The sequence below is a fragment of the Eptatretus burgeri genome, chromosome 4 (assembly GCF_056783735.1).
Source record: "Eptatretus burgeri isolate ZD-2024b chromosome 4, Ebu_testis_v1, whole genome shotgun sequence".
In the NCBI taxonomy this organism is placed as follows: domain Eukaryota; kingdom Metazoa; phylum Chordata; class Myxini; order Myxiniformes; family Myxinidae; genus Eptatretus; species Eptatretus burgeri.
In genome coordinates, this window is record NC_140964.1 from 42,278,082 (window position 1) to 42,293,242 (window position 15,161).

The 15,161-nt window shown below is 41.5% G+C and overlaps 1 protein-coding gene across 3 annotated transcripts in view; it reads left to right on the plus strand.

The window, feature by feature from the left end:
* Window positions 1-4,276, plus strand: part of LOC147027889 (GRAM domain-containing protein 2B-like) — a 100,461-nt gene extending 96,185 nt beyond the window's left edge. For all 3 annotated transcript variants that reach the window (XM_085877635.1, XM_085877637.1, XM_085877636.1), the window contains exons 13-14: window positions 1,874-1,949; window positions 2,416-4,276. In XM_085877635.1, coding sequence (XP_085733761.1) covers window positions 1,874-1,949; window positions 2,416-2,466 — 127 coding nt within the window. In that variant the 3' untranslated portion in view covers window positions 2,467-4,276. The remainder of the gene's footprint in view (window positions 1-1,873; window positions 1,950-2,415) is intronic.
* Window positions 4,277-15,161: the final 10,885 nt, after the last annotated feature.

Consider the following 15,161-nt stretch of genomic DNA (forward strand, 5'->3'; position numbering starts at 1 on the left):
TCAGTGAGAGGAATGAATGTTTAGGGGAGGATAGGATTAAATATAAAGGGTATTACAAGGGGAGTGAAAATGTTTCCCCCTTCAACATGAGGGAATGATTCTGCACTCGTGAAACTCAGCACAAATCTTTCTCTTTTTCTCTAGTTTCCAGCTAGCATCCTCACTTTTTCCCACCAAGATGAGTTTCCTGAGGACAATCGAATAGAAGCTGTGTTTTTGGCTTTGAAACCTTTTGGAAATGAAAAACTTTTTGATGTCCTCCCCATATTAAACACGTGGGTGAGGGAGGGGGCAAGGAGATTCTTTTTTTGCATGCAAAGTCGAAGCTTGTGGAAGAAGTCGAACACAGATGGACCAGAACATGAAAGAACAAGGGGAACATGCTAGAAAGGTGAGAAGCACACCAACGTGAAGGCAGAGGGACACAATGGAGGGTCACTTGGAGGCAAAATGAGCATGGCGAGAAATGAGATCAATGGGAGGGAGGAAGACACCGGGGTAAAAGATGCTGGTTGCAAGCTCAAACACAAGAAGAGGAAGAGGAAATCATGGATGAAACAGAAATGGAACAAAAAACGAAAATATGGTCAGGGATGATGGTCGGGGGGGGGGTATCACATTCACTTGGAGAGGAATTGGTTTGCTTGGGGAGAGTTAATGAGGGTGGAAAAGATGAGTGCATGGGAGATGACTTGAGGTAGTGGTGAACAGCTGTCTTGAAGCTGTGAAGGGAAGAATTGTGGGATTGAAAAAAACTGACTAAGTTGGTTGCACAGGTGAAAGAGAAGAGGAACAAATGAGTGGAGGTGAACAATAAGCCTGGATTTGGAGAATTTCATCAGAAGTGGGTTACTGGTAGACTGTGTGCACACTGCCTGGTAGAAAGGGGGGAGAGGGAGGTGGTACAGAACAAGGAAACAGCATGGGTGCAAGACCATAAAGGATACTGTAGATGACAGAGACCACCACCAAGTCTGCTGTGCAAGAGTAACAGGCCCAGAGACTCGGCTTCGTCGTGGGAGATCCGAGACGGACAAAGTGAACCAATTGCTTAACCCCACTTTTTGCTTCATGTGCATGCTGTGGAAAATAAAAAGCAGATATATGGTCATGGTTTTAAACCGCTATTTTTGATACCTTGTTAAATGCTGTTTTTCTATATACATATTTTCAAGTGTTTATGTGTTTGTCCGTTATGCTTTTGTGGCCAAACCGTAGCACCAAAGGGCCCCAAATATTTGGTGTAGGTGCTTCAGAATCTCGACAAAGTTTTAAGTTTCCACACATTGGCCTTGACGTCCGTTTTGAGACTACCAAAGGCCGCTATAACACTATAAAGTGTATATTTGGATGTGGCGTCAGGCAGTGCTGCCGTCAGCCCACAGGCAAAAGATAACCACAAGGAAGCCAATAACTCCACCACCAGCAGGAAAAGCTCATCTAGCTCGGCAGTGCTGGGTATCCACCTCACTCCCCCCCCCCCCCCCCACATATTCATCTTATGACGTGCACGAGTCAATGTTATAATAGATCACTATATAGAGACAGCATACATTATAAAGGAAGGTCTTTTTAATTCTTATGGTATGTTCTTGTTTTTTACCGGAATAAAAATTGATGAAATCTCAAAGGAATAATAAAGCAGATGGACTCTCCTTAAAAAGAAAATTATTTTGAGCAATAACTTTATATTTGGATGCAGAGCAACCTTTTTAAAATGTCCCATAAAGTGCAGTGACTTTCTCCAAAATCAAACAACCGATTGCCATTAGTATGGTGGCTCAAAGCAACTTTTTCTTTCGGGCAAGTTTTCCTCGTGTTTGTTCACTTCAAAAGAGCTAAGCTGTTTCCATGTCTTCCCTCCCTCTCACAGTCAACCTTCTGGAAAGCCACTACATCCGGTCGATTTTGATAAGGGGATTTCACAAAGCCTCGAATGGCTGGACTCGGTTGGTACAAAGCACTGCAAACTCTATGGTCTTGATTTGTAACCCATTTGTTACTTTCACAGATTCACCCCAAAAAAGTCCTTTTTGATGACCCAGTAATTCTCTCATTTAGAGATTATTTATTCCTGTTGATAAATGCTGAAGCTGGTATGTAATGCAAATTGATCCTGCACCAATGTGGCCTGAAAAGGCTAAGTTACCTGACCTAGATATGGCCATTCATTGTGACATCCAGATTTTGGTCTCCAGCAATGGATATCATGGAATTATTCGCTTCTCAAATCTTCAAAGCATTCGCCATCAGTTGTGCCTGTTTTCGGCGGCAACAGGAAAACGCTTTTTAAAGTTCCAACTACAGCGTTGTGCTTCCAGCAGTCGATTTATTTATTTATCATATGCCACAAATATGAAGAATGGATCAACTTGCTTAACCATGATCCTGTTTATCACGATCTTCCTCGTGTAGGTTCAAAAGGCACTTTGGGGTCTCCTTCGAGATGTGGAACAAGCCACCTAATTTGTCATTTTCCTCTGGACAAAATGAATCTCTGTTCTCTGCCAACTTCTTTGGATTCCTGTTCTCTACCACCAGAACATACGTCCGGCCTATGGTTGTGGTGACTTTACGAAATTTAGAGGTCATAATAATTATTGTGGTGGTGATGACTATGCTGAAACATCGTAGGCTTCACGGTGTTTACAGCCTTTTTTGAGCTCATATTTGATGCTGGTGACCGTGCTGAATTCATGCCATGCACCGCTGGTCGAGCTGCCTCTTTGGCTTAACTTGACATGCAGTGTCTCAGCTGGTAACCCAGAGCTCTGGATTATTTCTGCAAGTTTAGCATTGTGCCATCCAGTACACCTCAAATAAATTACCAGCTGGCTCCCCAAATTGACACAAGATTTCTCTGCACACAGTTAAAGTACCCTTCTGTGCACCACACAGTTGAAGGTTACAATAAAAGGTGTACGATTCTCTCTTTCAACCACAATCTCTAATCTTTAAGATTGGTGTTACGACGATGCCAGTGTACCGTCAATGCCACCGTTGCCTTTTGCGCAGAAGTGGGTTTTTTCCTTGTTCTTTATCTATTTATTTTTCTTTGGTCTGGTCAAGGAAAACTTACTTTTGTATGTTTACATGGTCACTGTCAGATCCCTTGGCATAATTGTTTAGTATGTGCACAAACTTGTGCTTTTTTGGAACCAGAAGAACAAATCTTCATATAAAACCGTGTGTGTGTGTGTGTGTGTGTGTGTGTGTGTGTGTGTGTGTGTGTGTGTGTGTGTGTGTGTGTGTGTGTGTGTGTGTGTGTGTGTGTGTGTGTGTGTGTGTGTGTGTGTGTGTGCGTGCGCGCGCGCACACACAAATTGTCTACTCTGTTGCCATGGTGCTAACCAATTGTTATGAGAAAATACTGCTCTGATTACAATTTGTAAGTAAACTCGTTATGATATTACAACTTGATCTGGGAAATAAGTGGCTGATGTATTTATCTTGTCGAAAGAGCTAGAAAAACAAAACTTGTATCACATAATATCATAATGTACAATTGGAGATTTCCTATTTGTCGAAGCAGTCTTATGAGGTTTGAAAGGTTGCTATTGTATCTCCACAAGGACCACAATGAGGAAAAGCTGTGTATTTGGCAAAATTTGAATGTGGATTGGGTACAAGGGCGAAGGCTTTTTCTTATGAAAGTTGCAATGGCAGTTTTCTTTTTGTATATCCGCATTGTGGCTAAGACAGCCAGCTTAATATCCCCTCACAAGGACTTTTATTCTTGTTGCCACTGCGCCAGATGGCGGTTGTTAGTGGATCTCAACCCATGACCAGACAATAACTGAGTTCTCCTGCCACATTCATTTGATAGTGGTGATTATTACTGTTGTTATAATGCACGTTTATATATGTTTAACTTATCTTCACTTGGCTGATGATCAAGTTTTCGGGATTGATCTCCACTTTTAAAAAGAAAAAAGAAGAGATTACATTTGAAATTGTTTAAGAAGAGCATGTACTTGTTTTGTACATATAAATGTTTTGCCAAAAAGTCCAAGTTAGACCTAACTCTAATTCCTCACTCTATCTTGACCACTCTAGCCTTCTTTGATCATATCTATATGGTGAAGAGATGGAAATTAATTATTATGAAGCATGAAAGTCTGTTTTATATGTCGTTTTTGAAACGGAGACACTCCTGTCGCTGAATGTACCGTCAAGTTATCGTATGGAGGACTTTTAACCAGGTTTGGTACTTTACAATCGCTGATTTGTATTTGTAAATTTTATTAATAATAAAAAGATATATTTCCTTTTTGCACACGCTCGGTGGATTTCATTTTGTTCCTTGTTTCTGCAATGAGAACTGCTCAGTATTTCGTTGTGGTTTGCGATTCCTTTCAATTGGTTTAGACTTGTGAGTCAGTAACCTTGGCTGGCGGTTGTATTTGACAAGCCTTTGTCTGCCTGGAACCTTCATTACCCTCTGAGTTGAAATCTAAGTGACTTTTTCTTGCTTGTCTCTCATTCTTAACTCCCTCTGTCTTATCTAATGCCCAGCACTGTCAATGAAGGTCAGATGGTCTTGATTGTTTTTAAGCCTGTTCTCACACATGATTTTTTCCTCCAAGCTTTTTCATTAACCCTTGGTGATGAGTGCAGATAAAGCCATGCATCAACCAGATATTTTGCCTCCTCAGTGTCATCATCAGAAAATAAGATTTTAAATGATGGCTTTGTTGGTTTTTCTCACATCAGTAGACTTGGTGCAGTTAGTAGTGATGGAGACGCAACTGCTGTTTTGAATTTTTGTATTTTGGACTAATGATATGGACATTAATTGTTTGATCTAACTTTATAAATGTCATTGTCATCGTCATCATAGCCTAAAGGCATGGGTACAGATCGAACTCGTGTCCTTGGAAGCAATAGGGTAGTTCAGTGCAGACTGAAATCATAAGTCAAAACTCGGGGTCGATGGCTCATTCTGATTGTATTCACAGACGTGAAAGTAGGTTGTAGTTATGGGTAGGGGAAATTGACCCTCATAACAGTTAAAATTTCTGCTTCCCCTTCCCACATTGCAGTTTCCCCCCACCTTTTCCTTCGTCGGCACCTGCTTCTCTCAATGGCACTTTCATCTTTCCATTCATTGGTCAATTTCACCTGTCGATGATGATGATGATTATGTCATTGGTATATTAGATGGTTGGTAATTTAACCGCCATGACAGCCAACCTTTTTATGCCTCCCCTGATGAAGTTGTCGAAGGCATTATGTTTTTGGGTTGTCCGTCCGTCTGTACGTAGGTACATACGTCCGTGCTGATTTTCTCTGTTTTCTCTGCAACCGCTCATCTGATTGACACGCAATTTTCACCAAAAGTGTGACTACTCGTGTGGAATGTTTTAATGATAATTATGATGTCATCGGCCACATGGTGTGGCAGCTCTGTTGGAAAAAAATTGGATCTCTGTATCTCCAAAACTGCTCCATGGAAAAAAAAAATTGCAACTTGGCACCTGTCAAGTACTCTCCATGGGGAATAAGTGTGATTTTTGATGATGTCATAAGTGACTTCATTGTGATGTAATAATTGCTACCTTTGAACGCTTTATCTGATCAGTTGGGAAAAATTTTTTGGGTCATCTCGGACTAAATTGTATGGGAGGAAATTGATGACGTCATTAGTCATGTGGTGCAGCAGCCATATTTTAAAAATAATAACCTTCAAAAAGGTTGGCTGAAATGGCTGAACAGATCGAGGCGAAACTTTGCAGGTATGACCGCTTATCCATGAGGAACAAAAAGTTCTCCTCCTATGACGTCATATGTCACATGCTTTGGTAGCTATGATTGTTTTTGAAGAATAAATCTGCTTCTCCAGAATGGCTTGACAGGTCGAGGGGAAACTTCACCCATATGTTCCCCAAGCCTTGGGGATACCAGTGTTCACAAATTAGGAATAGGTCACATGGTCTGCCAGTTTGTATGTTATTCTTTTCGTATGTTATTGAATTGAATGAAAATCTTTATAATTTTTTTTCTCTTGAACAGCTTCATCAACTTCACAATTATGATCTAGTAGTCATAGGAAATATACATTTTAAATTTCAACCTTATTGGATGCATGGTCTGGCAGCCAGAATGATTTAATAGTTTGAATCTGGATTCAGGGATTTAAATCAAACTGTTTGCAAGTATGTATGATGATGTAATAATCTGGGTGGAGACATCTCTGGCGACGACATGACGTTGAAGAGCGTCTTTCTTGCTATTATTATTTGACAGCTGTGGAACTTTATTTTTCTATTTTATTCTGGAGGTTTCTGAACATGTGATGCAATTTTGGGAGTTTGATAGCTGAGTTTTGTTCATTAGATGCTGGTAAGCCTTTGGGCAAAGGTGACGAGAGCCCTGTAAACCTCGCCCCAACTAGTTGTGCAGGATGTTGGCCATTGGTTCCATCTCGCCAAGACTGCTGTTCTGTCTTGTGTGTTCCTACTGCTTCTTATCTTCCTTAACTGCAGCTCCGTTTACAGAGCAGCCTCATCCAACATCATCTGCTTGTCCTACATCTCCTGTCAACTCTGCCTTTAGCTATGAAGCTTCTCTCCATATTCCTTCCCATTCTTCCTCCTCCCATTGCCAAGTTTTAATTTTACATTTTTTTAATACTCACGTCTCTTAACTCTGATCAAATAAAACTGTCTTACTTTGTTGCTGTTGTTTTACTTGTTTGCTTTTTGTGATTTATAATTTTATTTTCTACTTTTACTTATCATCGATTTTAATTTTTATTTTCATCTCTCTCACACTCTCACACTCTCACACTCTCACACTCTCACACTCTCACACTCTCACACTCTCACACTCTCACACTCTCACACTCTCACACTCTCTCACTCTCTCACTCTCTCTCTCTCTCTACAAGAGTGAGGCCCATGGAAGGGTAAGGTTGATCTGACCATGCCGTAGTGGTTAAACAATTGGACACAACCAGTAAGGTAATAAATGAACGGGAAAGGAAGAGAGAAGTGGAGGAATAACTGAAACCAGAATGAGGAAGGGTTAATGGGGGTATGTGGGTCAAGATAGAGGTGACACGAGGTGGTGGTGCACTGTCTACTTGAAGCCCGAAAAGGAAAAGTGAGCCAGAACAGCCTCTGTAAGGAGTTGAGGTGTGCAGTCAGCCTGGATTTTGGAAGTTTAACCAGATGGGGCTTATTACACTCTCCTCCATTAAAAAAATACGAACATGTAGAATGGATAATGTTATTATTGAAGAACTGTTCCAGCATTCATTCCAAGCTCCTTTTTGGCACAAGGGATGCACAGAACACCTGATTGCAAGTTTCCACATATCGTAATTCTCTCATGCAATAATCGTTATGATGCTAAAATCAACACTTCAGCATATGAAACTCTTGCACCCTTAGATCTTTAGAGGTGACACGAGGCATTCTGAGCAAGTTTGAGATGGTCTTTTTGAGAGACTAGCGCGTGCGTCATCAAAAAAAACACAATGATTACATGATTTAAAAATCCATTACAATGCTACGACTGTCAGAAAATGAGAGGAATCAAATCATTGGACACCTTCCAGCAGGGCCTTCCATTGGCCATGTTGCAAGGCTCTTGAACAAGAAGAGGGGAACTGTTTATTACCTCAGAAGATGTCAAATCACAGTATCCACAATACATATGCCAAGGATTGGACGTCCCAAGATAACGACTCCCACTCAGGACCGATATATTCACACGACCCATCTACAAAATCAGTTTCAAACTGCCCCGAGTAACACCAAAACATTCCCTGGATCTTGCAGGATAAGTTTCAACAGTGTGTTGAGATCTCCATGATGCAGTGATCCGTGCTTGTCATCCTGTTTCGCGTCCAAGACTTGCATTGGACACATCTAAGCACGCTTGCAGTGTAAAATCAGCACATCTGGATATGGATACAATGGGAAAGTGTTGCGTTCAGTGACCAATCCACGTTTCACCTTGAAAGGCATGATGGCCGTGCATGGGTCGACAGACACAATGAGCAATATGCTCCAAGCTCTGTCCAGGAGGCCGCACATTTTGTATGTGGAAGTGTCATGTGGAGTGGTATTGTTGAAACCTTTTCACCCTAAATGATTCCATATCCATGGCAATCTGAGATCAGATCAATCCATTAATAAGATGTTACAGCAACATGTGCTGTCTATCCTTCAACGACATGGTCCAGGAATAATCTTTGTGCACAATAATGCTCCTGTTCACAGGGTCATTCAAACAAGGAATGTTCTTGTCAATGTTCATGTTATGACACCTTGGCCTGCCTTCTCGACAGATTTAAATCCAATTGAATATCTCTCGGATATCATTGATCAACACGTTCATACCTTTCCAAAACTGCCACAGACCTTGTATGATCTGGAACAGGAGCTGATTCGGGTATGGAATGCCATCCCAGATTTGAGTGCTCATGAGTTAAGGTCAAAGTGATGACAGTTCAATGCAGTGATTGCTGCCTGAGGTGAACATACCTGGTATTGAGATTATTTCCATGTTGTATCCCTATATGGAAACATTCCCCACAATGCAGCATTACATGATTAGGTCTCAAGAGGTTTGCACCTTATTTGTGACCCATGATGTCACATAAATAAATTGCATCAACAACAACCACGTGTTTGGGGGTTTTTTAATGGTGGAGGGTGCAAAAGAATGTGTGGATCCTGAAGCAGATAAAGAGAGTCATATGACTGAAAGAGCAGAGATGGAGCAATGTTAGGGAAGAGGTGGTTCTGATGACCTTCCTGTGATGTAAAAGCAACAGATCTTGTGGTTTGACCTCATGGTGGGAGATTCCAATAATGTTGAGAGCTTTAGATTCCACAGAATCCAAAAGTGGCAGAAGTTATGCCATAAAAGGGAGAGCCGTACTCCATTGAGCTCCAGCCAAAGGCTTTGTAGAATGTGAGAAGCTCTGATTTTGCAAGGAAAGATTTGGATGAATGGAGGACGCCCACTCTGTGGCTGGCTTTGGAAGCCAGCCAGCTTTGCAATACGGTTGGCCCAGGAAAGGTTATGGCTGATGGTGAGGTTTGAGAAGTTCAAGAGACTGAACCTTTCTTTGTATCTTGTGTTGATAAATTAGTTTGTGTTCGCGTAGGCATGATGGGCTGAATGGCTTCCACCTGTGTCTGATTTCCTTGTATTCCTTGAATAACCTCTTCCAGTGGATGACCAAGGAAACGGATAAGTGGGTTAGTTTTGTTGATCCGGAGTGACAGGGTCAGAGACGGTGAGATTTTTTTTTGACATGTCATAAAATTGCCTCTTTAAATTTTCACACATTCTCGCCAATTTAGTTTATAAACTTCATGAAATCTCATCCCTTTCCATTTCTTTTTAATTTTTACTCTGCTGCCCTCTTCCTTCTTTGTAAGGTACTTTGAGGTCTTTATTTATTTTCATTTATTTGAGCAATTCAACTTGCAAGCACAATGAGCAATACCATTGCCATAAATTGTTCTCGATATCGAGACACAAAAATTAAATTTAATAATAATTAATCATCTGGTTTTTCTTAAAAGAAGAATACCTTTCATTGTCGTGTACCTTTTAAAGTTTATCTCACAAACCTAGGCATTGTAACATCAAACTTAATGCCTGCCCTCCTCCCTCCTCCAACTGACCTACGAGACCATGCTTGGGTTGATGTCCCACCTTTGAAGTAGAACCCATGAAGCTTTAACTCATATTCCAGCTCTGGGATGAATCGATTGTGTGCTCACAAGGCTCGACAGTCTACACCCTGAAATCGGACGGGTGGAAGATGATGCGAGAACAATTGAAGAACCATATTGCAATAAAAGGTGGTAGAAGGGAATTAATAATGGAAGATTTTAGTAGGAAGGTGGGGGTGGGGAGAGGTGGATACCCCACCACAGTTGCACATATGGGTATGCTTTGGATGTAGAAATTGTAGGATGAAATGAGAACCAAATGTGAGATGAACAGGAATACTCTGGGTAGTAAAGATGTGACTGGGAGTGATAAATGGAAGAGAACTCGAATGAATGAGGATGGGAGAAAGGGGGGAGAGTGGGGGGGCATATGGAGATAAGATGAATGCAAATGAAACTATTGCTATTCTATGGGGCACGTCACGTGTGTCGTGCTTCACTGAATTTATTTCTATTTTCCCCCTTCAAGGTTAATGTGTTTTGTTGTACCGCATTATCTCAAACTCTCATGTAACAGCAGGAGATGTATTGCATGACGGCGAAACAAATATGGAGGCAGATTCCACGAGCATGAAGCCTGGACCTGATTGATCACTGGAAGCAAGGTTGAAGTACAGACCACCAGGTGGACAATTTCATCTTTTCTTTTCTTCATTGTCACATTGATTTGAACTTAAGATCTTTCTTAGTTTCATTTTCATCCGTTAACCCCAACAATCCGTCCCAAACTTGATTGCTTGTACACCAAATGGTTTAAAAATATAAAAAAATTAAAACCCAACAACTCACTTTTCAATCACCCAGATGAAACTAACCAAGCAAATCGAGGATTTATGTTGCAGGAAGATTAAAATACAAATATCCATGATGGGATTGTGAGCTCCTCGTTTGTCCTTGCGATAGTGGTTCTCAAGGTCGTGTAACTGCATCGATGTGCCATTGTTATCGTATGTACACCACGTCCAATTGAGAGCAGGTAGTGTTATTTATAAGCTTCGAGTCGTCATATAATCTATGTATTCAAGCTGGGGTTGGCAGGATTATAGTAACAAGGTCAAATACTCACTCACCTTTGAGCTGTCTGCTTTGGGTTAAACAGGGGCGTCCCATACACGAGACAAGTGTCGGGTTAAGACCGCGGTCTCCTCGTTCACAAGAGTACGCCATCATGTGCCAGCACCATAAACAAGTTCCGAATTGCTACTCTTACCTGTTACTTGCATCATGGTCCGTCGGAAGACCCGTGTTACCCAGACGGCGCAGGACCAAATTGTATCATTCGGTCCACCAAGGTGGAAGAGCCATTACTCTAATAACAGTCGGTATATGTTTTTTGAAGATTCTACACCTGCGAATCATTTTGATATTTACACTCCAACACAGATGTTACGGTTGATCTATATTGAGATGAAGTGTAAATGAGTGTTAATTATTTTCATCACTTGAACTACTCGTATCCATTAGCAAACAGCAAAACATCCATTTTTGTTGATTTCGCTATGAGTGAATCACAAGAAGACAGAAGATTTTGTTTTTACTTATTTATTTATTTTATTTATTTATTAATGAATTAGCCGACTAATGTCTTGCTATTTATTTTCGGTTGTCGGAAAATGTTTTAAGATTGGAAACAGAATCTCTTGGCAATAAGCTCTCCGACACCAGGATGATGCGCAGTTGTTGTTTCTGCCATGAAGTTCCTTTGGCCATCTTTCACAAGAAACAGGTGTGTCAGATTAAAAAATAAAATAAAAACCAATGTCACCGCAGGGTGACCTGTATCTTGCCAAAAGGTGACCACGTGTGACTTCGTTAAGGTCACACTGAGGTGAACAGAGCTGCTATCCACCAGGAGCGACTCCTTGAGGAATTTCTGCCTACGAGAGATTCCGATGAGAATTGTTCTACAGAGTAACCATGAAAAATATGCGTTTGCCTCATAACGTCACCAAATGACATCATAATGTCTCAAGCTTGACATATCTAGAAAGCACTCATCAAGGTGTTCAATTTGAGGTACTACACGATATGGTTCCTAAAACTTGAAAATTTGACCTTGGGGTCAAATATGTTTGACCTTAGGCGCTAACCATGAAGGTCAAGGCCAATCGCCACCAAAAATTAATCAGCTGAGCGCCAGACCATGAACTATATTCCCATGAAGTTTGAAGACGATCCGATCAAAATTACTCAAAAAATAAGGTTTCGTCGACTCCCCTGATTTGCGACAAAGTGACCTTGACCTTTGACCTTGACCTTCAAAATTTTATGCGCTGAAAGGGACCTCTATAGGCCTCTGATATGCGAAGTTACAAAAATTTCCAATGATAACTGTGCTCTGCAGAATTTTTTATACATGATTACAGACAAACAAAAAAAAACATACAAGCTGACGAACATATCTTGCAAAAACTTCATTTTGACAAGATAAAAAGGAATGATACTCCTTGGATTAAATCACATGATCAATGAAATGTCAGCTGACATAATGCCATTTTAATTTTTTTTCAGAAGCCATGCCACTGATACCCAGTAAATGACCGCTTTGTGAATTGCTTGCAGCAAACATTCTTCCAGCCTGTCAAAAGGGGGGGTGTTGGTTCCTGACTATCTGCTTTGACTTTGCAGTGGCAATTACTGGTCGACTGACATCTGCCGTGCTTGGACTGCGGACGGAAATTTCCAGCTGTAATTAGGCTCTTACCAGAGGCAAGGAAGTACTACTAATATAACTTCAATATGCAAGGCTCCTTCTAAAGAAGGTGAATCCTCATCTGTTGCCAAATTTCTCAACTGCCCACAGTTTTACGACTTCCAGTGACAATATCTCAACTGCTATAGCATAAAGAGGACCAGCAGAATGCCCGAGACTCGACTCGAGGTGTGCACACTCTCCTCTAAGTTGTCTATCGGCTAGAGGTTCCAATCGTGGCCCAGCTATTAACCATCATCCCAGTGTTTCACAGGCAGGATGGTACGTTCCTCGGATGGACGTTAAAATGGGCGTCCCATCTGCTGGCATTAGTTGGTGGACGTTAAAGATCCCACGGTGTCCTTCACACAGAGTAGTCAACACCATTAACAAATTGCAAATTCCTGCCTGAACTACTGCTGGGAATTGGCAGAGACAAACCACCCGGTATAATACTTGTTGAGAAACTACTTCAGCAGAACCGTCGTTCTGTAACAGAGCATGGTACATCGGATCAGAGATAGCAAGAGTCATTGTCACATGTATGGATAAAGAACTACATGTGATCCTCAATGTAAAAAGAGGACACCAGTGGCTTGCCTGTGATGCACATTCACCGGGACTTCCAAATCGATGTGGACGGTGTACCAGCTAAAATTGCTGCAGATGTTAATCGGTGAATGGCTTTGGCATTCTCCTTGGATTGGCCTAAGCATTCAGATTTCACAGATATCATACACTCTTTACAAACTAACAGTGCTCTGTAACAGTAATTATTCAATAGGTGGCTTGTGGGATAGTCTAGACGCGAGAGCTACATGCAGCCAAGTGTTGGGTTTACGGTGAAGGGGGCTGGCTTGAGATCTTAGGGTCTTGAGTAAGTCCTGCCTGCACTGTGAGTACCAAGTAGTCCAGTATTATTGGAGCTTACATGACACCTGGTTACACTGCTTGCTCTCTCAGGATGGTTGCTGTTCTGGGCAGCATCTTCTGCTCTTTCAACAAATCAGACAGGTGTAGTTCACATGGTTCATGATACGAAAGGGTAACTAATAATTGCACATAAACACATATACATATATATATATATATATATATATATATATATATATATATATATATATATATATATATATATATATATATATATATATATATATACACAATGTATTTGCAAAACTATATTTGTGAGGACCTGAACTTGACTCCTTTGAGAACTTCCAAAAGTGTTACTAATGTGTTGAAAGAACGGTCACAATGCCGAACGACTCGTGCCTTCTTCGCTCCTTGTTTGCCTCCAAATTAAACTTTTCTGGCTACACCCCAAGGCAAGCTGGCACCTCCATCTCACGAAAGACCAATTTGATGATAAAGCAACATTTTGGCCAATCGTATTGGCGGATAACCAAGAGGAACGCCCACAGCACACTTGCCTCAAAGCCATCTAGCATTGATTTGAATCATGACCCAACTATCAACTCCCATCCTGATGTTTCACAGGCAGTGTGATTCATCAATGTGTGTGCCATCCCTCAGATGGACATGAAACTGGATGTCCTGTCTGCTGGTATTAGTTGGTGGACGCGAAAGATCCCATGGTATCCTTCGCAAAGAGTAGGTGAGCTTTCTCTTGCACCCTGAACAAATTCCAAATTCCTGTCCTGACTTCCTGTGTCGAAGTGGCGACCCGTCCACTATTGTAACCCTAACCATATAAAACATGGTTTGTGATCTGATCTTGTCCAATACATAAAGCACACAGGATTGAAGTATTTTTAAATCCTGTAATATATTTTTGTTGATGCAAATAAAGTGTCCACAAAATTCAAATCTCAACCACTTAGAAGTTCAGTAACTACTCTTGGAGAACCTGTTTAGGATGTAGTGCAATAACATCTTATGAATGATGTATCTGATGAGTAAGTGATGTTACCCATTGTATAACTCATCAATGAGTTACATGACTTACTCATTTACGATACTAAAAAACACCTCCTCTGAGTGTCCTTCAGTGGAGGTAGGGGAGGTGGGGCAAATATATTTAGTGTCGTGGCTAGTCATCCAACCCCCCCCCTCCCCACCCCTCTTCAACAGTGGTCACGTGTACAGGTGAAAATCGTGTCATCTTCCCACTCTCGTGATGTGATGTGGGGTGGGGGGGGGGGTATTTATGCCCATGACCTGACCCTGGGTATCCCCAACACATTTGCAAAATTAAGTGGCGATTTGTCAAGCCATTTTCAATTTTATAATTAGCACACACACACACACTGCCTTATTTTATATAGTACTGTAATAGCCAAATAAAACTCATTGCTTCGCTGATGGGGATATAAGGGGGGGAGGGAGAGGGAGAAGAGGGGAGAGCAAGGGGGGGAGAGTGATGCTTCACCACATGTCACTATACACTCCAGGAAGTATGGGGTGGGAGCGAAGAGGATGGGATAGCAGGGAGGGGAAGGGGGTGTTCTGGACTTGCATTTGGGAGTGGGGGGGGGTTCGACTTGCATTTGGGGGGGAACTTAAGGTGAAGCGGGTCGGGGTCCCGTCTGCTGGAATTAGTACAGGATTGAACAAAATAGGGTACGTTAAAACAGCATATTCAAACAGGATAGGAAAACCACCCATCACTTTCAAACAGCACATAGCATTTTAAGAGATTACAACATGGGCTTCACATGAGGTATGCGATTCGAACTGCAGCTGCCACACTGTTTACCCGCTCTGGAACTGGATCTCTCCAAGGGGGTCACACGATGCCCGGAGCGCCA